The sequence below is a fragment of the Macaca mulatta genome, chromosome 20 (genome assembly GCF_049350105.2).
Source record: "Macaca mulatta isolate MMU2019108-1 chromosome 20, T2T-MMU8v2.0, whole genome shotgun sequence".
Lineage (NCBI taxonomy): Eukaryota > Metazoa > Chordata > Mammalia > Primates > Cercopithecidae > Macaca > Macaca mulatta.
In genome coordinates this window covers 51027350-51054194 of record NC_133425.1, presented here as the reverse complement: position 1 = coordinate 51054194, position 26845 = coordinate 51027350, and the positions used below count along the sequence as shown (strand labels likewise).

Genomic DNA, 26845 nt, shown 5'->3' with positions numbered 1-26845 from the left:
AATAAATCCCACTTTATCATGGTATATAATACTTTTAATGTGCTGTTGAATTCTGTTTGCTAGTATTTTGTTGACTTTTGCATCCATGTTCATATGGCATATTGTTCTGTGGTTTTCTTGTCTCCTAGTGTTTTTATCTGACTTTGGCTGTTGAATTCTGTTTAATGTGCTATTGAATTCTGTTAGACAGTATTTTGTTGACTTTTGCAACCATGTTCATACAGCATATTGTTCTGTGATTTTCTTCTCTCCTAGTGTTTTTATCTGACTTTGGCCTCATGGAATGAATCAGAAAGTATTCCCTCTTCTTTAATTATTTGGAAGAGTTTGAAAAGAACTGGTGTTAGTTCTTCTTTCAATGTTTGGTGGAATTTTCCAGTGAAGCCAACTGGTCCTGGGCTTTTCTTTGTTGGGAGGTTTTTGGTTACTGATTCAATATCTTTGCTAATTATAGGTCTATTCATATATTTTACTTCTTCATGATTCAGTCTTGGTAGTTTGTGTAGGAATTTGACAATTTCATCTAGCTTATGCAATCTGTTGCATACAGTTGTTCATAGTACTTACTCACCATCCTTTTTATTTCTGTAAAATTGGTAGCAATGTCTTCTCTTTCATTTCAGGTTTTATGTGTCTGGCTTTCCACCCCTCCCCCCCCAACATTGTATTTTTGAGATTTGATTTTATATTTTTAATAAGCATCTTCAGAAGTCAGTCTGCAACAGGTAGCCCAGATAATACTTTGAGAAATCCTACCTTTAATACTAGTTATAGTCAGAGTACAAATCCTCCAGAGGTTGTTGGAAGTTCTATTGGTGAACTTGGGGAAAAGTAGCTAGGACTTAATGATTAAGTCATTATATTACTTAGCATTTGGGGTCTCAATTTCAAATCTACAAAATGATAATAATAATATCTCCCTTGCTTACTTTAAATGATTCAATCTGATTTATTATGTATCAGGACTTGGGCTCAGTACTTAGGTTACAGAGGTGAATAAAGCAGGATGGCTGTGCTCAAGAATCAAGTAGAACTATAGGAAACTGTTACAATTATAATATGAAGTCTATGTTCACATTTCTACTATTAATACTAATCTATTGTATTTGTATGTAATATGTTTTAGAGCCTAGGTTTGATTGAATTCCTCTGAAAGATACAAATGTATTTCAGATAAGGTAAGAAAAATTCAAGAAAAGTTAAGCTAGTTATCCAAGGTCATGTAGCTAGTGCACTGTCCTATGATACCAAACCAGTATGGGCATGCAAAAAGGAATCAGTGAATTCCACTGAGGCAAAGGAAAGGAGAACATTTACCTATAGAAGAGATCATGTGTAGACCTGACTAGAGACTGAGTCAGAGTTCTCCAAATAGATAAGGGATATATAAAAGGACAGTCTAGCAAAAATACAGAGGAGCTAAAGGATATGAGGTATTCAAGAGATGGTGAACAGTACAATGTAATGAGACTCTATTGCTAGGAGTGATGAGAGATAAAGAGAGATCAATAAGATGGAATCAAATTGGAAAGGGCTTTGACTGCTATGTGGCAGAGTCTCTCTCACAAATAATTGTAGAAACTACTGACAGCTCAAATGTAAAGTCAAAAGGAGATTAGATGTGAAATTACTTTGGAAATTATGTAATTCTAGAATTGAATAATGATTATTCTAGCTATTATTAGGGAGAGAATAGTAGCGAGGGGACATCGCTCTGTCCAGGACATGAGAGCAATGTCCTGTCTTCTGCCACACTGAGTGGTTTGTATAAAACTTTCCAACAACTGATTTTATTTCTCATAGGCACAATGAAATGGCCTCTGTGAACACCAAAAGCCAAATGTCTTCTTTAACTACTCAGCAAAAGTATCACAAAAGAACTGTCTTCCTTTTAGGGAATCACAAGGGGCCATCTGGCTTTAGACAGATTTAAACACATTCATACAAGCTTCTCTCAGAGAAAATTACATGAACTTTGTTTTTATAATATTGCAAATTAACTTGATAATATCGACTGTCACATAAAATGTGCCTCCTTGTGCCCGTCTGAAGTGTTTTTTTGCTGTGGTTTAAATTCAATTCTTCTCATTTATTTTCTGTGAAGATGGAGGGCATTTGGCTAACAATTTCTCATAAGCCATCATAGAATAAAAGACTATTATTAGATTAACAAGCTTTTTCTCCTCTGGATGATTTAATCCCCTATGGCTATTTATTAGAACATTAATAGCAACCTTAATTTCTGTCTGTGGGAACTCTACCATCCATATCTGCAAAAAAAAAAAAAAAAAAAAAAAAAAAAAGTGTAGGAGGGGAAGAAGCCACATCTGATGGATAATTTAGTCCCAATTTGGGGAACCAAGTTATTAGACTTAAAAAGTACACACTGAGACACAATGTTATTTAAAACATTATTCAAAATAGTCCAAAAGTGGAAGCAACCTAAATGTTCACCAACTGGTGAACAGATAAGCAAAATATGATATATCCACATAAAAGAATACAATTCAGCAATAAAATCATGACTGATATATGCTACAAGATAGATAAACCTTAAAACATTATGCTAAGTGAAAGATGCCAGACACAAAAGACATACATTATAGGATTCCATTTATATAAAATATCCAGAAAAGGCAAATCTATAGAGATAGAAAGTTGATTGGTGGTTGCCTAGGGCTAGGGGATAACTAGGTGACAGGAACTAACAGTTAATGACATAAAAAATCATACTGGGGTGATGGGAATGTTCTAAAACTGCTTGAAAGTTGATGACTGCACAACTTGGTAAATTCACAAAAAAAATTATTGAATTGTATACTTGGGTGAGTTATGATATGTAAAATATGCCTCAAGAGAATTATTTTTTTAAAAGTCAATAGTGACAGTTTGTAGTAAAAAAGAATACCAAACTAGGAATTCTAGTCCCAGTCCTGCAATTAACCAGCTGTGTGGCCTTGGGCATGTAACTTCCTCTCTTGAGCTGGCAATCTTCTGCAAAATAAAGAAGATAGGCAATTTGATATCCAAAGGTCTGTTTAGCTCTACAATTCTGTGAATCTAGATTTGTGACAGCAACATCATTCTTGTATTTAGTTTCCTTCTGGCGCCTAGACATTTTTATGCTATATATTAATTTAATTTAATCTTTCTTTATCTCGGTCTGGTTCCACAACTTTTAAAGACATGCTCACTTACCCTTATTCCCACTTTGACATATTGTCTGGTGACTGAAACCTATTAAGTATGTTGCTTTCCAAACAGAATTCCAAGGGGAACTGAACCTCATCTAGAATAACAGAAGGAATCACAACTCCCACTTTAGATGAAGCCTTTCTGTCAAGTGAGGCTTTCATCTAACTGCAACATGATCTGGACCAGACCTTCCTAATTTGTTGATAAGAATGTCATGTTGGATGAAATCAAAAGCCTTTCTAGAGTCCATATAGATGAAATCGATTTCATTTTCCTTATCATCTTGGACTGTCACTCTGTCATAGAGGGAAATTGAATTGATATGACACAATTTTCTCTTTACAAAACCTTGTTCTTTACTTCCTTGTGCTCTTGGAGGAGGCCAGTAATTACTACCTTGCTCTAGTTTAAAAACTTACATTTTAATTTTACAGTCTCCTTTCTGTTTCCTCTATGCATCTCCCAAGTATACTTGCACTGAGAAGCCAAAAGTAAAGCATATAATTCTCATGTCTAAATGGACATTTTAGTTAACTACACTCGGACATAGGAAATACTATGACGGACTAAATGGAGGAACTAAGTGAACCTGAGAATTGAATAGGGAAATACTCAGACATATAGAACCAAACTTTCAAGGCATGTAACTGAATAGAAAAGTTTATGTGTCCCACCCAGAAAGTTATAGCCCTTTTTTTTTTTTTGTAAACTATATCATATAAGTTGTGGAGTAGAATTCATATAGCAAATCCTGATTAACTGGGATTGGAATCAAAATGGTTCTTTTCATGTGAATTATGAAATACTATATTACATATAAAACCTTAACTGGAAACTTAAAAGATAGAAGACTTCACTGTTTATTTCCAGTCATTTAAGCCACCTAAGTGCCCTGTCCTAACTCTCAGCATGAGCAGAAAACCTGCACACTACAGCACCCTACCTTCTCTAACAGGAAGGAGCAGGCAAGAATGTTTGTTATTATTGGCACTCAAGATTTAACACATGAACTAATACCAAGAACAAGAACAGGGCAGACAGGAAAAACTTGGAATAAAGAAACACATTCATTCCACATAATGTGAAACAGTAATAAAACATCTACAGAAGTTTACAATAGCCAAGAAGGCTGGATTGCCAAAGTGCTAAAGTATACACAAACTTTTCCTGTCTAATATTTAAACAAAGTACATAGTAATGCCAGAAGAACTAAGTACTTGTTAGGAGGCAGAAATGGGAAAAATCATGACCGTTGTTAAATTTTTTACAGAATGGAAATCATAACTATCTATCTAAATTTTCCTAAGGAATAATCTATGATGCATATAATGGTGTTGGTAAAAAGAGAAAGTGAGCTCATGCCAGGCTACAGCTGAGAATTAGAAATCAATTTCCTCACTCTTTTCCTCTCATCTGTGAAGATGAATGATACACCACTACTTACAACTATGGGAGGATAGTTACAAGAGCTAGACAGATTAGTCAATAATAAAGAGTCTTAGTGATCCCTTTAAATCAGATGTAGAATACCCACGAATTAATAACAGTCACTATAAGTCAGACTTATAGTGACTTATAGTAATCCTTCAATCCAGTTCTTAAACCTACAAGCATGCTTTGTTTTCATCAGCTTAGGAAATACAGTAGGGACCAGCGAACTACAGCTGGAGGGGCAAATCCAATCTGGTGCCTGTTTTGTAAATAAAGTTTTATTGGGACACAGTCATGCCATTCATCTATGTATTTTTATGGCCATTTCTGCACTATAATAGTGGAAATGAATAGTTGTAACAGACACCATATGGTCTGCAAAGTCAAAAATATTTTCTATCTGGTCCTTTGCAGAAAAAGTTTCCTGACTGAAATACAGCTTTGCTGCTAGTGAGTATGGTGACAGTGTTAGATAGAAAATTAAGATGAATGCATCTTGAGATGTAGTGTGGAAGAGACATGACTTGCTTGTGGTAGGAGGTAAGAGGCAGATAATATGGTATATTGGCAAGCTTGCAAAAAAAATTATGTGCTTACACAAATATGTGAGAACTGTTTTATAGGTACAGAAGATACTGCTGCCAGGGCAGCACACAACTGCTGAATAACACCATGCTGAAGGAGGATGAAATGAAGAATGATGTTGTTATGGACATTGCAAGACATTGTTATAACTGTAAAAATGATTGTATTATAATTAATTCTGATTTAGCCACTGTAAAACTTTCCTAATCTTAAGTGTCTTTGAATCCCTTCAAGTGTGCTGGCATAACATCTACTCTTAATCTGAATTATAAACATACAAAATGTTGAGAAGCCACTGTTTTAAACCATTGTTTAAGCCCTTAGCTCTCACTCATCTGGACATTTAACTAATCCCCAATGAACCTCTGAACCAGAGTTAAGAACACATTCACGAAAATAAAGAAGCTAACTTAAACCTAAAGTTGAAAAGGGTCTTTTTTGTTTTTCCAAGATATGAGACCTTCCAAAGGAAATTATCCCAAACTAGTGAACTATGCCATGCTTTAGATCATGAATACCACATTTCTGTTGGACCTTCAAATTGTCTGCCATCAAATATCTGAGAATCTAAAGACATGTTAGAAGGAGCTAATAGCATATTTTTGTAGGATAAATTGAGACAAAAAATATTATGAAGTTTTTGCAGACTAACCAAGAATGCAGGTGGGAAGAAAAAGTAAGGGAGTGGTGGAGAGATATTGAGGTTTTCCCTCCATCCCCTAAATGCCAACCACAACAGCATTAGACTTGAGAAAAGATGAGAAAAAAAAAGAAGAAAGGGAGAAAGGAGGATAAAGTGGGAAGGGAATATGGGAAGGGCATATGGGAGCATTTTCCACTGCAGGAATTTCTACCTGCTGAAAGAGCAACAGGGACACCTTACCTTTTCTCTTTCCCATCCTTCCTCCCTTTCCTCCCATTGTGCACTTAGTTTAGCAAGATAAACTACCCTGAGAGAAACAAGCTATGGAGCTGCTGAAATTTCTTGCCTTTCCCATCAAACGTCCCTCTACTAAATCACTTACAGAGACTGAGAAAACAAGCCTAGCATGGAAAGTGGGTATGTGTATAAGGTGTGGCATCAATTGCACAATTCAACTTCTCAAAACAAAGTAAATCTTCACAGGCACAGACATTCAGGTGTGTTCAGAACAGAAAGAGAGAGAGAGGAAGAGAGAGAGAGAGAGAGGAAAAAGGAAGGAAAGAAAGGTGAAAATGCATTAATCATTAATTCTCCAGACTATTTTCTCTACCTTCCAGTATGTTGGAGATCAAAAGAAAAGTGTTTTGAAGAACAGTTATGGTTTATATCTAAACCTCAGACATATCATACAAAGAAGTAAAACAAACAAACAACCAAAAAAAACCCCACGATTATAAAATAATATGTCAGCCTACCAAATCAGTTCATGCAAAACTGTGGTAACCAAATAAGCTACAAAGGCTCACCAGTCTTCCAACTGCCTGGGCCAATTGTTCTCTCTAGTCTGAGTTAGTCAATCAGCTAGCTGGCAGTTATTTTAATCTTTGGTTTATATCCCCTTCCCCACTCAAATCTTCCTATACTCAACAGTGCTGTACAAACAATGAGGGTGTTGGCAGGTATCATCAATCATCAAAAGACAGAACTGGTGTCATAGCAGTTCTGTAACTGCTAGCTATAATAGTTTGACACCTGAAGGACAGGGAAAGCTCTACAGATATTATTTTTAATTTTGATTAAAACTCCTTATGAGCACAATGTCTAAGATACGCTATAAACTTCGTCCTTTGTCCCTGTTTCATGTCCCTATTTCCCTGCCTCCTGTCCTGGTTTGTAGGTCCCTGCCATATTCTTTCCCATTACTAGTTTCACATATATAGAAATGTTATTTAAAATTACTCACATGGTTTCCAAAAACATAGTGGAAAATTCTATATAAATCTTAGAAATATTAGTAATCATACAAGTAAAAAGGTACCTCTAATTTTCCAACTTGCACAGTTACATCCAATAATTTACTTGTGGCCAGTGCAGTAACTCATGCCTGTAATCCCAGCACTTTGGGAGGCCAAGGTGGGCAGATCACCTGAGGTCAGGAGTTCAAGACCAGCCTGGACAACATGGTGAAGTCTTGTCTCTACTAGAAATGTAAAAATTAGCCAGGTGTAGGAGTGCATGCCTGTAATCCCAGCTACTTGGGAGGCTGAGGCAGGGGAATCACTTAGACCTGGGAGGCAGAGGTTGCAGTGAGCTGAGATCATGCCACTGAGCTACAGCCTGGGAGATAGAGTGATACTCAGTCTCAAGAAACAAACAAACAAACAAACAATAATTTACTTATTTCTTCCCCTAAATCTTCATTGCACTTTTTAGTAATACTGCTGCAGTCATACATTAGTATTTAATACATGAAAACAGATTATTTGTATGCTGCATGCAAGCCCAGAAGAGAGGTCCAGGCACTACACCTAAAAGAAGGTGGCTTAACAGCATCTTGTTAAAGAATAGTTCATCTATGAGGTCACAGAATAAGTCATTAGAAGAATGTATTGTGCTCTGGGAAAAAAGAAAAAAGCCCTGGTTATTTTGGTCATCGAGTAATGTTTTCTTTACAAACTACTTTTTTTTCCCAATAGTAAATATAAAGCTGGAACTTTTGTTACATGCCAAGATGGATGGAAAATTTAGCCAGCGTATCATTCTCAACTATAACTGGAAACTTTGAACAAAATACAAAAAGCAACTACCTCTGGACAAAATAGCATAGGAGGAGGATTGGTGAGGAAAGTCAAAACTTGAAGAACAACTAGTAGGGCTGCAAAACCATGGAGGCAACTTAAAGTAGGACATTATTAAACTGTTGAAAGAAAAGAACAGTCCACTCAGAATTTTATATACAGGTTTATCTCATGTTATTGTTCTTTGCTTTACTGAACTTCAAAGATAATGTATTTTTTGTAACAATTTGAAGATGTGTAACAACCCTGCATGAGCAAGTCCATCAGTGCCATTTTTCCAACATCACCTGCTCACTTCATGTCTTTGTGTCATGTGTTGATAATTCTCCTAATATTTCAAAAAATTTTGTCATTATTATATCTGCTATGGTGATATATAATTAGCAATCTTTGATGCTGTTTTATAATTATTTTGGAGCACTACAAACTCTGCCCATGTAAGATGGCAAACTTAATTGATAAATGTGTGTGTTCTGATTGTTCCATGAACTGACTGGCCATTCCCAGTCTTGTTCCCTCTCCTTGGTCCTCCCTGTTCCTTGGACACAACAATACTGAAATTAGGCCAAGTAACAACCCCACGATGGCCTCTAAGTGTTCAGGTAAAAGAAATGGTTGCACATTTCTTACTTTACATCAAAAGCTAGAAATGATTAAGCTTAGTGAGAAAGGCATGTCAAAAGCCCAGACAGGCCATAAGCTAGGTCTCTTGCATCAAACAGCCGAGCTGTGAATGCAAAGGAAAGTTCTTGAAAATTAAAAGTGCTACCCCAGTGAACACACAAATGATAAGATGGTGAAACAGTCTTATTGCTGTTATGAGGAAAGTTTGAATAGTCTGGATAGAAGGTCAAAGCCACAACATTTTGTTAAGCCAAAGCCTAATCCAGAATAAGGCTCTAACTCTCTTCAATTCTGTGAAGGCTGAGAGAGGTGAGGGAGCTACAGAAGAAAAGATTGAAGCTAGGAGAGGTTGGTTCATGAGGTTAAGAAAAGAAGTTGTCTCCATAACATAAAAGTACAAGGTACAGCAGCAAGTGCTGATGGAGAAGCTGCAGCAAGTTATCCAGAAAATCTAGCTAACATAATTGATGAAGATTTTCAACATAGATGAAATGGCCTTTTAATGAAAGAAAATGCCATCTACGACTTTCATAGCTAGAGAGAAATCAATGCCTGGCTTCAAGGCTTCAAAAGACAGGCTGATCCTTTTGTTAGGGGCTAATACAGTGGGTGGCTTTAAGTTGAAGCCAATGCTCATTTGCCATTCTGAAAATCCAAAGGCCCTTAAAAATTATGTTAAATCTACTCTGTCTGTGTTCTATAAATGGAACAACAAAGCCTGGATGACTGCACATTTGTTCATAGGATGATTTAAAGATTATTTTAAGAACATTGTTGAGACCTACTGCTCAGAAAAAAGATTCCTTTCAAAATATTACTGCTCATTGAGAATGCACCTAGTTACCCAAGAGCTCTGATGGAGATATAGAAGGAGGCTAATGTTGTTTTCATGCCTGCTAACACAATATCCATTCTGCCACCCATAGATCAAGGAGTAATTTCGACTTTGAAGCCTTATTAAGAAATGCTATAAGGCTATAACTGCCATAAGAAATGCTATAAGGCTATAACTGCCATAGCTAGCGATTCTTCTGATGGATTTGGGCAAAGTAAATTGAAAACCTTTTGGGAAAGATTCAGCATTCTAGAAGCCATTAAGAACAGTCAAAATATCAATATTAACAGGAGTTTGGAAGAAGCCAATTGCAACCCTTATGGATGACTTTGAGGGGTTCAAGACCTCAGTGGAGGAAGTAACTGCAGATGTAGAAATAGCAAGAGAGCTAGAATTAAAAATGGAGCCTGAAGATGTGACTGAATTGCTGCAATTTCTTGATAAAACTTGAATGGATAAGATGCTTCTTATGGATGAGCAAAGAAAGTGGTTTATTGCAATGTAAACTACTCCTGATAAAGATGCTGTGAACATTGTTAAAATGACAACAATTGATTTAGACTATTACATGAACTTAGTTGATAAAGCAATGACAGGGCTTGAGAGAACTGACCGAAATTTTGAAAGAAGTTCTACAGTGGTAAAATGTTATAAAATGGCATCGAATACTACAAAAAAACTTTTTTTTTTTGAGATGGAGTTTCGCTCTTGTTGCCCCAGCTGAAGTGCAATGGCATGATCTCGGCCCATTGCAACCTCTGCCTCCCAGGTTCAAGCAATTATCCTGTCTCAGCCTCCCAAGTAGTTGGGATTACAGGCAAGTACCACCATGCCCAGCTAATTTTGTATTTTTAGTAGAGACAGGGTTTCACCATATTGGTTAAGATGGTCTCAAACTCATGACCTCAGGAGATCCACCCACCTTGGCCTCCCAAACTGCTGGGATTACAGGCATGAGCCACTGCACCCAGCCTACAAAGAAATCTTTCATGAAAGGAAGAGTCTATTAATGCAGCAAACTTCACTGTTGTCTTATTTATTTAAAGTACCACAACCAGCCCAGCCTTCAGCCAACTACCATCCTGATGAGTCAGCAGGCATCAACATTGAGGCAAGACAATCCATCAGTAAGAAGATTACAAGTTGCTGAAGCCTCAGATGATTGCTCACATTTTTTAGCAGTGAAGTATTTCTAAAATAAGGTATATACATTGTTTATTTAGACATAATGCTATTGCATACTCACTAGACTACTCTATATTATAAATAAACTTTTCTATGTACTGGGAAACCAAAAACTGCATATGGCTCACTTTATTGTGATACTCCCTTTATTGCAGTGGTCTAGAACCAAACCCTAAACATCTCCAAGACCTGCCTGTACAACAAAAATATCCTTCAGAATGAATGCAAAATAAGCTAATTCTCAGATAAGATAAAATAAAGGGTTCTTACTCTTAAGTATTTACCCAAGTGAAATGAAAGGAAAACCTACATTTATATAATAACCTATACACAAATGCTTAGAATGACAGCTATAGTCATATTTGTCCCCAACTGTACACAAACCAAATTGCCTCAACTAGGGAATAAAGAAACTATGGTACATCCATTCAATTGAATACTACTCAGCAGTGAAAGGGAATTAATTATTGATCTATAAAACACCATGCCTGGATCTCAAATGCATTATACTCAGTGAAAGAAGCCATACTCAAAAAAACTATATACTGTATGATTCCATTTATATGGCATCTGGAAAAAGATAAACTATAGAGATGGAGAACAGATCAGTGGCTGCCAGGACTTAAAACTGGGGGAAGGGCTTGACTACAAATGGAATAACTGCAAGAAAATATATATATTTTTTCAACTGTTGTGTATCTTGAAGGCAGTGGTAGTTACATGCTTCTGTGCATTTGTTAGAACTCATAGAACTGTAACCAAAAGAGTGCATTTTACTATCAATTTTTTTTTTTTTTGAGAATAGGGTCTTGCTCTGTTGCCCAGGCTGGAATGCAGTGGCATGATCTTGGCTCACTGCAACCTCCGCCTTCTGGGCTCAAGTGATCTTCCCACCTCAGCCTCCTGAGTAGCTGGGATTACAGCTGTGCACTACTATGCCTGGCTAATTTCTGTATACTATCAATTTTATATATTAAAATACAAATTAAAAAATAGAAAACCTGAAGTCATGATACAGTTTTCCTAGGGAAACTTTTTGACAATTCAGTTATCTAATTGCATGTACTTAAATATTCATAAGCAGCAAACTGTATCCCCAATATAATGGCAAATGGCCAGATTTTAATTAAAATCTTTGTTACAAAACGTCACTTGAAAATAAAAATCTATTTGGTCTTCATCCAGGTTTGTGGAAGTCTAAAACCTTCAGAATAAAATTCTAACACGCATGTCATCAATACATGAGTTTTGATATAAATTTTAAAATTTCTGCCAATTATATAAACTCTTTCAATTCCATACCACAAATGTGGTTATATGGCCACAATATTTATTTCTGACCTGGTATTTAAAATAATAGATATATTGTATTATATTATATTACACTAAAATAATAGATACATATATTATATACGACACTATAATAAATGTTACTATACACACACACAATTATTAATATTGCTATGAAGGAGAAAAAAACAAAATCATGCAATTAAACTATAGGCTCAGGCTTGATTCTTCTAACACTGACCTATCAAGTTTTTCAAATTGTCTACCATATTGATTTATTCACTGTAGGACTGACAGAGTAAAAATGTGAAAGATTAAATTTTAACATACCCTGTCAAAGAGTGCAAAAAGTTGTCTCAAGACATCTGAAACAGGCAACTTTAAATACTTGGCGAATTCGTCAATTCCAATTCTTCCTCCTTTTGAGGAACTCGCGATAGATGCATATTCATCCAATTGCTTACGAACACCATCCCAATCTAATCTAAACACACAAAGAATTATAGATACATGTTATTAGCCCTTTACAATTCACATGGACATTTTATGGGCATTATTTTACTAATGTATCTGAGAGAAAAATATTTTAAGTGTTAAATTTGTAAAGGAGAATAAAATAGGTATTTAAAAGCACATATTGAACATATATGCAGGCATTTAATCTTTTAAAGGATATTTATATAACTGACAATTATCTTAAATATCTCAGGGAAAGAAAAGTAAATAAAAAGAAGAACATTGTAGTGGAATAATAAATTATTCATGAGAAGAAAATAAGAAAGCAAGTATTTTAAATCTAAACATTACTTAGTGAGTCCATAGCACGTTACTAAGTTTTTAAAGGTGAAATAACAATTCTTGCTTTCAAGAAGCTTTCAGGCTGATAATGAATTCATATTTCACAAAACGTTATGATAGGGAGATTCATTAGACTGTACACATGTCCTCCAAGATTAGTTATGAAAAACCACTGTGATAAAACACTGGAAAATGTACTGTAGCTTACATCATACCCTATTTCTGCTTTGTTGAATTAAACAAATGAGCTAACACATACTTCTTAGCCCAATTTCAGTGACTATCTAAACTTTTTAAATCTACAGAACATTGTGACCATAATACGCAAACAAAAGCAAAACATTTTTATCTTATGATATAAATAATATTTTCTATACCAGTTATCAAAATATTATACTTTAATACTGAACTTTGATATAGTAACTGGTTCTTCATCTCCTTCATAGACAGGATGTTAATAAATTCTGCAAATTCCAGATAGGGTTGAGAACAGAATTAACTGCAATAAGGGTAGAGGGAGGTTGAGGGTTATACCTTTTACAGCAAATAGCTCAACAAGAAAGTTCTCAATGGTTTAAACTAGATCATAAGAGCACAAAGAAGAATTTTTGCCTTTTTTAAAAAATAGGTATCCAGAAAAAAAGGTAGATCTAGGGCAAGTATTTAATATTCAGTGATGGTAAGAATTGCAACTATACAAATCAATTCATGTTTCACATGTGAAGTTTTGACTACCACATGCCAGTATCATCTAATGATGCTGTCCTTGTAAGAAGGTGGCAGGACTAACTTCTCTGAGTCACTAACTCCCTCTGAAGAAGGAGGCAGATCTGTGTGGATCCATATTTATTATCCCTTGGTCTCCTCCTGTGGCCAATGCACATATCTCTGAGTTAACTGTTCTTGAAAAAGCAAAAGTAGATGAATAAAATGTGAGATAAATTCACATCTCCGACTTTCCTAATAAACACCAAGTGGGAACTAGAGCAGGAGAAAATAAACAGATAGGATTTCAGATCCCCTTTGAACAACTTTATGAAAGTACAGTCATTTTAAAATACACTTACTTCAATTTCCGGCTAATTTTAGTAAATTCCACCAGCCCAGCTTCCATAGGCAATGTTAGCTGTCCTGCTGAAATCATCAATCTGCAATCTTCGTAGGTATGATCTGTTACTGGTATTCCCAGAGCTCTGAAAGTATTAAGAAGCAAACTAAAATTCATTTTTTTAAAAAAAAAGTAATCATATTTCATTAGGCTTTAACTGGTTCCAAACAACAGCAAATGAAAAAGTATTTACTACTTTTTAAACCAGTAACTCTCGCTTTTCTTGACAAAGAGACATGTTTCTCCATTTCTTTGCAGACTTACTAAGGATCAGGTTAATCTCCTTATATCTACATGCTTCTGTCTGTGTTGCTGATAATTTTTGTTTTGTGTTTTAACTATAATGATAATAGTTGCCTTCAGTCTCATCGAAAGTAATTAGAAGACTTAGGTTCGAGTCCTAGTGGAGTTTTTTTACCAGCTGTGGATGAAGCCTCACTTTTCTCATCTGTGCATAGGAATGAATATTGTCCTTATTCCAAATGGTTACTGTAAGGACAAAAAGAGAATGCCTGTGGAGGGTACTGTTTAAACAGATAAATGGAGCCAAACGCAGTGCCTCACGCCTGTAATCCCAGCACTTTGGGAGGCCAAGACAGGCAGATCACTTGAGGCCAGAAGTTTGAGACCAGCCTGGACAACATGGCGAAACCCCATCTCTACTAAAAATACAAAAATTACGTGGGCATGATGGTGGCACACCTGTAGTCTCAGCTACTCAGCAGGCTGAGGCAGGGGAACCGCTTGAACCTAGGAGGCAGAGGTTGCAGTGAGCTGAGATTGCACCACTGCACTCTAGCCTGGGTGACAGAGGGAGACCCCATATCAAAAAATAAATAAAATAAAAGAAACATATAAATGGCATTTGTATATAGTGTAAGTAAACAGTCTATCCAAATTGCTAGCTATTTATGTTTTTAATCTTTTATAGCTAGAGATCACCTTCTTGCTACATAGCAATCTTCCAAAAATACTGAAGCAAATTGATAAGTTAATATTTCTTCTAAACCTAAACATCCTCCATCCTTAAGTGAAAGTATAGCTCCTAGTTCCTACTTCACTACACACAGATTAAATGATAGTGAATTAAATTTGAAAAAAAATACATATTTATAGGAACTGGAAAAACACTGAATACCAAAAAGCAAAAACAAAAACAAAAAAAACATGCAGTACATGAGATAAAGATTCCTCTTCACTAAATTTTTATTCACAAATATTCAGTGAAAATCATAAAATTATGTCTTTAAACTGTATTGGATTTTGTTGAATCATTGCTAGAAACATTAAATTTTGAATGAATACAATCAGAATAAAACATTTTTTTCAGCTGGGTGCGGTGGCTCAAGCCAGTAATACCACTACTTTGGGAAGCCAAGGCAGGCGGATCACCTGAGGTCAGGAGTTCGAGACCAGCCTGGCCAACATCGCGAAACCCCGTCTCTACTAAAAATACAAAAATTAGCTGGGCATGATGGTGGGCACCTGTAATCCCAGCTACTCGGGAGGCTGAGGCAGGAGAATCACTTGAACCCAGGAGGTGTAGGTTGCAGTGAGCCAAGATCGCTCCATTACGCTCCAGCCTGAGTGATAGAACAAGACTCTGTCTCAAAACAACAACAACAACAACAAATTTTTCTGTCTAAAATATTTTTTTCTAAGCTCTTTGATTAATAAGTGTTTTGGTATAAGAATATATAAGATGTAAAATTAAATTTTAAAATATTTTGGGACTTAGAATAATAAATGGTACAGTATAATAGTTAAGAGCTTGGGCATTGGTAACAGGAAATGTGGATTTGAGTTCTAGCCCAGACAGTCACTACCTAATGTGACTTTGGGCAAACTACTCACCTCCCTGAGTCAGCTTTCTTACTTGTACCATAGAGTTGATGTAAGGATAATGTTAAATAAGTTGAGGGCTTACCACAGTACTTGTGTTTTCAAATGCTTTTATCATATACTTTCCTACTTGAGTCTCCTAATAATCAAAACCATGAGAAAGACAAGGCAATGATTTTAACTCCCATTTCACATGTGAGGAGAAGGGGATTTGGAGGAGACTTGTCCAAGGTTGTGCAGCTAATCAAGGTCTTTCTTACTCTTTATCACAAGTCATTATTACCTCCACACCTTTGAATTCAGAAAAAGGCTGTCTAAACAAATCCCTTCTCTTGTTTCTAAGCACAATTTGGGAAGCCAAAATATCTGATATAAGTTCTCTCATTTTTTTTTTTTTTTCTTTTTTGAGACGGAGTTTCGCTCGTTGCCCAGGCTGGAGTACAGTGGCATGAAAACTCAGCTCACTGCAACTTCCGCCTCCCAGGTTCCAGCAATTCTCCTGCCTCAGCCTCCTGAGCAGCTGGGATTACAGGTGCATGCCACAATGCCTGGCTAGTTTTTGTATTTTTAATAGAGATGGGGTTTCACCATGTTGGCAGGCTGGTCTCGAACTCCTGACCTTGTGATCCGCCCACCTTGGCCTCACAAAGTGCTGAGATTACAAGTGTGAGCCACCGCGCCCGGCCCACTTCTCTCAATTTCTGATAATTATCTTGCTTTCTACCTTTTGGATATAAGCTGACATGAAAACATAAGAAAGGAAGAGAAGAAAACAACATAAAAACTAACTTTGTAGCTGATCTAGAAACTAGATAAAACAACCACATCTTTATACACTTAATAGCAAATTTTTTGCCAAACATTTATTCTATTTTGAAAATAGTTATTCTGCAGAAAAATATTAAGATACATATATTAGAATAAAACATATAGCTACATTCAGAGTTCTCATTGAATTTTTACTAAGAGAATAAACACTGCTGGTCTATTAGCTCCAAACTTACTACTGGGAATGATGGAGGTGGTATGTGGGAAGAGGGTGCACACCTGGAAGGCTCTGAGGCTGCTTGGGTGGTGGTATAGTATAAAACATTCTTTCATTACAAGATAGGGGTTGATTTATCTAGTCAGAATAATGGCCAGTTACAACTCTCTTATATGCAGGAAAATATTAACCTTATGTTTTATAGTTTCTAAATCCTAATTTATAGCCATCCATGAAGAGGTGACTTTTTCCCTCTTCTATGCATCTTTTTACATGGCAAACTTTCTCCTTTTTGGTGCTACAGTCAGTAACACCTTAGAAACACTCAGCCTTGGGCAGCTATATGAAGGTCGAAGGAATAGAAGGTGGGCCACGTCAGGAACCACTGAGATCATCACAAGGCTCATTTGACAGTGGCAGGCCAGCTTAGGAGAATCCACCCTGTGCAAGGCACTGACTGGTCTTTTCTGGTTACTGAACCCTCCCCAGTCTTTCCAGTAAAGACATATTTCCTTATTTGTGGTATGCAGCTGGGGAAAATATTTATAGATTGTTATACTGACCTCATCCCTGGGCACATTATTTTATGTATCAAAATGAGTTGGGGAACGAGGCCTTCAGGGGTTAAAAAAAATCCCTAAAACGAGTTAAACAACATGTACAAATAATTTTCAAATTATTTACAAATTATAATCAAATATAGACACTTACTCTGCCATTACATTCCGGACTTTATTAGCAAAAAGGACAGGATCATTTTTTTCTTCATCATTTGGTACTTGAACTGGCATAAACTGAAAGACAAATATACCTTTCTATAACAATGTCTTAAGCCTAAGACATTAAATGCCAAGTAAATTAATTTATACATTATCAATATATTAAAGCATCTACCTTTCTAGAACATAGCTTATATGAGGTAATGGGACACTGGGCTTAGATTCAGGAGATCTGTTTCTAAGCCCTGGGTCTGCTTGTGTGTTAACTAGTATGTCTTTTAACTTTGCTGAACCATCTCCTCAACTCTAAAAAGAGGGCTATGATCACTACTTCCCTGGTGACTGTGAGGGTGAAACAAGCCAGTGTCTGGAATTCTGGAAGTGTAAAGCTATAGCTACTAAAATCTTTCTCCTCGAGCTGCATTTTCAACTACTCCCATCCCTTTATGTGAACTTTTTTTTTCTTTTCTTTTTGTCTTTCATCTTCTCTATTTATTCTAATGTCAACCATATTTTTACTATTTGGTTGAACTTTGTTTAGTCATTTATTCTGCTTTTTAAAAAAAATCTTAGTATTGGCTTTACAGCTTTTTGCTTACCATCATTTTTTGCTTTAGCATTTTTAATTGTATTTTTTCTCCACTTGATGTTCTGTGATGCCTCAATTGTATTGTTCTTGTTTTTATTTATGGTTTTCTAACATTAACAAGGTTTTAGTGCCATATTCAAGTTATTACATATTTTTCAGCACCTACTATATACCAGGCAAGATTAGTAGGAACCTATTGCCTGCTCTAAAGAAGATCAATATTTTAATAAGATAGAACAACACATTAATAACCCCATATGCTAAGTGTCATTACCTCTATTGCCCCCAATTATAGATGGGGCTCAATAGCTTAATTAACTTACCTAAAGGCATACAAGTCACATGGCCAGAATTCAGCCCAAGATTTGTCAGATTCAAAAAAACCCTATTTTCTCCACTAACCATCCTTCCTGGAGTATGAGAGCAAGAGGTAGGAAAGGATTAATTTTGTCAGGGGCCAAGGAAATGCAGCCAAAGAGGAAGGTGGTGCCTAGGGAGAGAGTGCACACAAGAAAGCTAATTCGGTTAAGGGTGCTCTACAGAAGAACTAATACCTGATGGTGGCTTTTTAAGGATAAGTGAGATTTTTGCCAATAGTTACTGTTTATTGAATTATAACTAGAAACCAGGCATCATGCTAGGTGTTTTACATACATTATTTTATTTCATTAATTTTTCCCCAAAATAGGTGATCAGGTGCTGCACTAAGCCCTAAAAAACATGACAACAAAGTCCCTGCCCTCAAGAAGCTCTCCATTCAGTAGGGTAGAAATTTATGAAACAATGAGCTAAATCCACCAATAAGAGTTACCATCCATTAAACATCTACTGTGTGCCGGGTATCTTATATTAGGGGCTTTATATGATTAACTCTCTAAACAATTCCTTGAGGTAAATCCCACCACTTCCATTTGATAAATAAAGAATGTAACTAGAAGTAGTTGAAAATACCATTTTTTTTTCCAAATGGACCTGTTTTCACGTCTTGTCAATCATATTAAGAAACCTGTGAGCATTGGTATCTCAGAGGTGACATTTAAGCAAGGGAATGACATGACCAGGTCCAAGTTTTTGAGTGGTAACTTCAGCAGTAAGGAGTGGATGCATCAAAGAAGAGACTAAGAGTGGGGAGAATGTCTGGAAGCAGCTGCAATCGTGGGAGAGACAATAAGACCTTGAGTAGAGGGAGTGAGGATGTGGAGGATGACATGGATGCAAGTGGCATTTTTAAGAGAAAATGTATGGAATTATAGAATAATGTGCTATAGGACATTTTTACTTTTCACATTTATCTGATTATTTCCTCTCTAAGGGGGCAGCTGCAAGCTGCAGAAAGAGTTCTTGGACAGGGTTGCTGCTTGAGATCTGCCGTGTGATCCTGGAAAAGTCATTTAGCCTTTAGGAGCCTCAGTGCCTTCTCTTGTCAAATGAAAACATTTAACTAAATGATCTCTGAAGTCCTTCCCATTGGAATTCTGTGTGTGGCTCTCTATTTTGCATAGTTGTTTTTTAAGATGGAAAAATAAACTAAGCCACCAGAGGTCCCCACATCCTTATATATTTAGAATAACTATCTTTGTAAAGAAGTATTTCTAAAAATTCCCTGCATCCTGATCTAGTAAAATTTCTTGAACTTTCTTAGTATAAAATCCAAGAAAAAAACAGTAAGTTGAAATTAATGTTCACAAAATCTCTAACAAAACAGTGTAAGAAATTAAAATTTTTAATTGCCATATAATTCTTCATCTTTTAAAAAAGCCAAACAACCATTTGTAATACACTTGATTTGTAGGTCATAAAAGCACATACTGAAAAACCTGAAAAACAAATTGCTGCCACACTGTTAACCAAACATAATACAATGAAATACAGGTTTGGTTTCTATTAGTGCAGGTAGTATTTTTCATAAAATGATTTTTAATAACTCTCATATTGGCATGGCATCTTATTCTTGAGGAATAAAGATCCACTGAGAGTACAAAATAATTAAAATCCTAAATTTGACACCCATGGGCCTTGGAGGCCCTATTCCTCCTAAGAAGCAATTCAGTGGAAATTCTAATAAAGTCACCTCTCCTAGGATAAGACCTTGCCCTCTATATCACATTTCCATTTTGTACAGTCATTCAAGACTCACAGTATGAATGTATCCTTTATTTGGAAAGGAAAATCAATCAAAGAAAGGGGAACATGATTGCCACTATCTTTTATGGTTCCCAACACACACCTATATACCCTAATGACTTCAAGCCCTGAAGTTTTCCTTTCTAACTTCATCTTTTCTCAGTATCCTCAGTACTCACATTGATGACTCACTTGACATCTTGGCCACAGATATTCTTCTAGACTCTACTTCAGCCATGGAAACAAACTTATGACTCTAATTTCTGATAAGTTCTTCAATCAGTTTCCCCTCATTATCTATTAGTGTTTATTTCTCCCCTAATCTGGTCTTGCATAGACCATGACAACTTAATGGTCACATCTGGATCTAATCATCCCTCTTTAATCATTCCACTCCCTCTGGCAACATCTCCCTGCCTATCTACACTGGACTTGGGAGTCGGATACTTCTGTATGACCTGTTACTTAGAATCTTTCACTTCTGCCATGCCCACAGTGCCAATCACACATCCTCAGCCACCTCTCCTGATCTTGCCTTCATATTCCTGTTAGGGACCACTGAGAGATGCTAAAAATGTTAAATATGTTCCATGCTTTTCAAGTTGCAATTCCACTTTTACCTCACTCTCCCTGGACAAATGGCATTTCACTTTCAACTTTATAAAGAAGACAGCTTATATAAACTTACTCCCTTCTTTTGCACCTGAAACTGGCTTCATATCTCCACTCCCCTCTCCTTTCAAATACAGTATTCTCTGTGCCTTCACCATACTTAACTTTGCACCATCCTGTCCCAGATGAGGAGCAGACTAAGTGACATGTTTCTCAGATTAACATCTCTTGTTTGTGCTTTTGGTCCCAGAGTCCCCCACTTCCTCTTGGTCCTTAAATTGCATACAAGCAAGATACAAAATTCTTCAGCCTACTATTTAAGACATCCATCAACCAAAGCCAGTCACTTACATAAATGCTCCGTATCACTAAAGCTAGTTTATTCATTTTTTCTTGACTACATCAAGAACATTCCTTTCTACTAAAAAAAAAAAAATGATGAGGAAGATTGAGGAATTATGACACTATAATCAATCTTTTATTTTTTCCTTGCAACAAACAGAAAAGAATTTTAAAAGGACAATCTTAACAAATGTGCAGTTCTAGTTCTTTCTGTAATTCTTCTTTTAAATCTTCAAAGAGAAAAAATGCAAAATAAGGAAGATATTTATAAACAATGTTTGCTGCTTCCTTCCCAAAAGAACAGAAACATCCAGATGAGACAGAAAGTAAAAGTTAGTGCTTACTGAACACTTACTATGTGCCAGCACATAAGTAACCTTATGACTCCTCAAAACTCTATAAATTAGGTGTCATTATCCCCATTTTTGTCAGTGAGAATGCAGGCTTAGAAAGGTTTCATTTTCTCAAGCACATACAGGTAGGTAGTAACAGGATTAGAACAAAAACTCTAGTTAATACCCTTTTTATTTCTCTATTAGTATTCACATATTCCAGAATTTTACCAAGTTCCAGAAGAAATTAGCTTTGTTAGAACAAGTATATATATGGGGGGGCGGGGGGCGGTGTGTGTGTGTAGTTGTGTGATTGAGGTTTTCTAAAAGGCTCATTTTAGATTAAAAACTACAAATAATTGTAGTGCATTTGGATACTTAAATAAACTATATAAATGTCTTTGAATCCTCCCTAAGTAATTAACTCTCTACAGATCTTAAAAGTGATATATACATATAGCTGTTGATCATAATACTCATCATTAATTGCAATCTTTCCCTAAATCAGAAATTCTTTTTAAATAAAAAAAACCTTTCTATTATTTTAAGGAAATGAATTGCCCATCACAGAGCATTTTAGGCCTAAAACTAGCTACTATAAGCTCACTATAAGCTTTGTAAATGAATTTTCCTAATGAAAATACAGTAGTCTCCCTTATCTGGGATTTTACTTTCTGTGGTTTTAGTTACCAACAGTCAACCATGGTCCAAACACATTACATAAAAAAGTCTGGAAATAAACAATTCATAAATTTAAATTGCATGCCATTCTGAGTAGGGTGATGAAATTTCATGCCTTCCTGCTCTACCCTTTCTTCATCACAAGGAGAAGAGGGATGAGTATAGTACAATGAGATTTTGACAGAGAGAAAGAGAAAGACTACATTCACATTCAGCTCTTATCTATATTGTTATAACTGTTCTATTTAATTATTAGTTATCACTGTTAATCTCTTATTGTGCCTATTTTATAAATTACATTTTATCAGAGGTATGTATGTTTAGGAAAAAAGTGAGTATATATAGGGTTTGGTACTTTCTGCAGTTTCAGGCATTCACGGGGGGTCTTGGAACATATCCCCTACAGATAAGGGGGGACTTATTACATGTTTAATATGCCCACTACAGACAATTTTTATGTATCTATAATATATACTAGATGGCTTCTAAAGTCAACATGCTTTGAATACAAACTGAGATATAGCCTATGAAGGAAACTGACTGCACAGTCAGTGTAAATGGCTTGTTTCCATTCATAAACTAGCAGAGGCCCACTTAGTGCTTTATAGTGTGACTTAGCATGTATTCTCTCTCATAAGATAAACTAGCAGACTCTTAATTCATGTCACATTTTGCAATGTTTCCTACTAGCTATTTTATTCCCTATGCCCTAAGCCATATCCTTATAAATGTATACTTGTGAAGTAGCTGGTCACATTTTGCAATGTTTCCTACTAGCTATTTTATTCCCTATGCCCTAAGCCATATCCTTATAAACGTATACTTGTGAAGTAGCTGGTTAATAAAAGAATGACTAAAAGATACTTTAAGAACACCCATTATGCCGCATTACAATTCAAAGAATAGCTTTTAGTAGAACCATACTGTAGACAGACGTCTTCATCATTGTTCAAGGATGCCAGCAGAACAGTTACACAGGACATGAGGTTTAGAACTAACTATATTTTTAAGATCCAAGAGTCGAGAATATAATAACCTTTTCAAAAACACTGTATGTTTCTATGTTGGGAAGCAGAGAGGGCTGGGAAGAGGTGGTAAGAAAATATTCCTGGCCGGGCGCGGTGGCTCACGCCTGTAATCCCAGCACTTTGGGAGGCCGAGGCGGGCGGATCACAAGGTCAGGAGATCGAGACCACGGTGAAACCCCGTCTCTACTAAAAATACAAAAAATTAGTCAGGCGCGGTTGTGGGCGCCTGTAGTCCCAGCTACTTGGGAGGCTGAGCCAGGAGAATGGCGGGAACCCGGGAGGCGGAGCTTGCAGTGAGCCGAGATCGCGCCACTGCACTCCAGCCTGGGCGACAGAGCAAGACTCCGTCTCAAAAAAAAAAAAAAAAAAAAAACAAACGAAAATATTCCTAAATATTAGATTCATTACATCTTAGATATCTAATGATTTTGGTAATTAAAGAGTTCGGTAGTCATCATTACTGAGAGGAAACGTGTGAAACTAAAGGATATGGCAGTCAACATAATGGGGTGTCATGTGACTCACAAAAGCAAGAGTGTCTAAAAGGGCACTTTAATAATTCATTCAAAGTTCATTTGAAAAACCATAAAATTAATACCATATTCTTGAATAATACATCTTACATTAGGTTTACCTAATATTCAAGAAGTTCCAAAACCATGTTTAAAATAAGATAGTAGCAAGGATTTCCATCAATTTTAAAGAAAAAGAAAAAAGTGGGTTACTTGAGAACAACCAAAACAATTGAAACTGGAGCAACTAAATGTACTGAGACCACAAACCAATCTCAAGCGGGGCCTCGTCAGACATAGTGGAAAAGCTGGAACTTCAGAGATGGCCCAGCTCTTACAGAGCTTCAAGCCAGGGCATGGTATACTTAGTGCCTGAAGGGCTGCTGGGATACATTTCGGTTAAATCCAACAGTGAGTATTAAAATATTAAAATATCATAAAGTATTCAGGAGTCACCTGGGTGAAAGGGGGAGTCATAAATTTAAAGTAAAAGTAATTAAAATAAGAATATCTGTACTAAATTTGAAGTCCACAAATTCCCATCCTCTTGTTCTGCACCGCAATTCTAATTCATCAAATCTCTGTCGATGCGGCTATTTTCAAGCAGCTGAAAGTCATTTTATTTGTGAAGTTATGGAACAAATAATACATTGTTTTCTTTGCCAGAAAAATATGATCCAAACAGGTCTCAGAACTGGCTGGAGAATGCAAATATTGTAATTTTTTTTTTTTTTAAAGAATGAAAGAAAAAAAAAAAGAAAGCCATGACACAGAAAGGAAATGTGGTAGTAATGGTCATGACAAAAAAACAAAAAGAGGACTCTGAATACCTCTGTTGTAATGCAGTTTGACCATTGACATGCTACGGCAAAAAAGACAGCTTTGTGTACATTTGTTTTTTTTTTTTTTTTTTTTTTTTTTTTTTTGAGACGGAGTCTCGCTCTGTCGCCCGGGCTGGAGTGCTGTGGCCGGATCTCAGCTCACTGCAAGCTCCGCCTCCCGGGTTCACGCCATTCTCCTGCCTCAGCATCTCAGCTCACTGCAAGCTCCGCCTCCCGGGTTCACGCCATTCTCCTGCCTCAGCCTCCCGAGTAGCTGGGACTACAGGCGCCCGCCACCTCGCCCGGCTAGTTTTTTGTATTTTTTTTAGTAGAGACGGGGTTTCACCGTGTTAGCCAGGATGGTCTCGATCTCCTGACCTCGTGATCCGCCCGCCTCGGCCTCCCAGAGTGCTGGGATTACAGGCTTGAGCCACCGCGCCCGGCCAATATTTATATGTGCTGCTAGATCTTGTTTTAGCTACAGAGGGGTGCATTGAGAGGAAGAGACAATATCTTGCAGAGAAGATAGCATGGCTTTTTTAAAGTATGAGTTTTCTTTTTTTTTTAGAAAAGTAAAACAGGCCTAGACTACCTGAGCAGCTATTGGAAAAGCAAGAGCAGTGCTCAGAGTATTTAGAAATAGTATGATATAAGGCTTCCTGAAGTGTATTCTATAGAACACTGGTTCCGGGAAATATCCAGAGAAAAAGGTTCTGTAAGTCAGACATTTCAAAGGCACTGAGTAGTCTTGAGAAAAAAAAAATTCATTTTCTTTACCTTGATACTTTCTAAACTTATTAGTTTTTGTTCCCCAGGAACCTCTAAGAAAAACCCAAGAACAAGTGTGTGTTTTGTTTTCTGTTTTTTTGTTTGTTTGTTTGTTTTTTGGCCACAGTGAGAGATACTGAGCTGGTTTTAAAAGTGGGGAGGTGTGAAATATAATTAATAAACAGATATTTTCAAGACAGGCAGAAAACATGCAAATCTCAAGAAAATTTCACTAAACTCATTCTGAAATGTAATTTGCCCTCCTAAACCATTTGGTATTGCTAACAATCTCTAAATGGCCAAATCACTAAGCTATCCAACAGAGCAAAATAGTATTCTTGTGAATTAAATTCCACAGTCCTGTCACTTAGGCACTAGACCCCACTCAGAACTCTGTATGACACAGGCAAACTTAAGGTTTTCATTACACAATCCATGGATGCAATTAGAAAATCCAGGAGACCCATGATCAAACCGTCTCTCTTCAGAGACTACCTGAGGGTATTGCTAAAACCCACTGGATTCTGAATTCAGGGGTCCATTCTACATCATATCTAGAAACTAAGAACAGCTCTGGAACCAACCTTTAGAGCCTTAAAAACCTGGTTGAAATTTTCAGAATGTTATAATAACTCCTCTCTCACTACCTGCCACTGTAACTCAAACCAAAAGACTGTCCTGTGAATGATAATACGTGCTGCCTCCCGGACAGAATTTCCTTGGACTTTTCATGTGCAGGGTGATTTCACAGTGAAGTCTTCTGACCTCTATGTCTCTCCCCTAGACCCCAAGTAGCATCTCTTAGCTTTCATAAAATATTTTCTTTAAAGAGGTATGGGGCTCTATCAGCTATGGTCAGCTCCTTTTGTCAGGATGTGAAAATACATCATTCAATTTAGCAGGTGTCAGCATTAAAGGAGTAAAAAGATGAGAGCAAGGTGATGCCCCTCTGGCCAGCCAGGGTGGTTACGTTTCAGAATCTAGAGGTGTTTTCTAACATGATTTCAAGGGCTAAATCTGACAGGCTAGGTTTATATACACAATTTGTAAAACACCAGGGTTTATGTTATGGGTGATGGACCTTTATATCTGGTCTCTCTAGACTAGAAGTTCAAAATTAAAGGCAAGGCCAAATCTCAAGTTCCAAGGCTACATTTTGAATGACTTACCTCAACTTCTACCTTTGTGAAGAGCTGGCAGAAAGTAAGCATGCAAAGCTGAATGCTGAAGAGAAAAAAGAAAAGGCTATTTTTATACAGTAATGCAAGTATCACCTTACATTATTCAACAACCATTTCTTTATACACAAATACCCCCACATCACACTTCATATATATTTTGCATTTATAAATGCTACACTGCAGCTATAACACTTTTTGGGCCTAGACAACTAATCTTTTTTTTTTTTTTTTTGAGACAGGGTCTTACTCTGTCACCCAGTCTGGAGTACAGTGGCATAATCATAGCTCACTGCAGCCTCAACCTCCTGGGCTCAGGTAAGCCTCCCACTTCAGCCTCCCAAGTAGCTGAGACTACAGGTGTGAACCACTGTGCCCAGCTTAGACAAGTATTCTTGACAATTATTATTCAAAAGTTAAATCACCAAATGAATACCAAATACGTATTTGAGTCAGACCCTCAGCTCAACAGACTAAACCACAAATTTGAAGTTTCCTTGACAACACAGACTCAAAGGCCCAAGTCCCTAGAGAATATAC

General features: G+C 36.6%; 1 protein-coding gene across 2 annotated transcripts in view; it reads right to left on the bottom strand.

The window, feature by feature from the left end:
- The window catches only part of LPCAT2 (lysophosphatidylcholine acyltransferase 2), a 75663-nt gene that overhangs the window by 20489 nt on the left and 28329 nt on the right, over positions 1–26845 (bottom strand). The window contains exons 8-12 of one of the 2 annotated variants that reach the window (XM_015126187.3): positions 26297–26351; positions 17311–17393; positions 13732–13857; positions 12197–12350; positions 1769–2994 (exon numbers count right to left, since the gene is read on the bottom strand). In XM_015126187.3, the coding sequence (XP_014981673.3) occupies positions 2869–2994; positions 12197–12350; positions 13732–13857; positions 17311–17393; positions 26297–26351 (544 nt within the window). In that variant the 3' untranslated portion in view covers positions 1769–2868. Of the gene's footprint in view, positions 1–1768; positions 2995–12196; positions 12351–13731; positions 13858–17310; positions 17394–26296; positions 26352–26845 lie in introns of those variants that run through there. The other variant, XM_001088176.5, reaches the window with a different exon arrangement.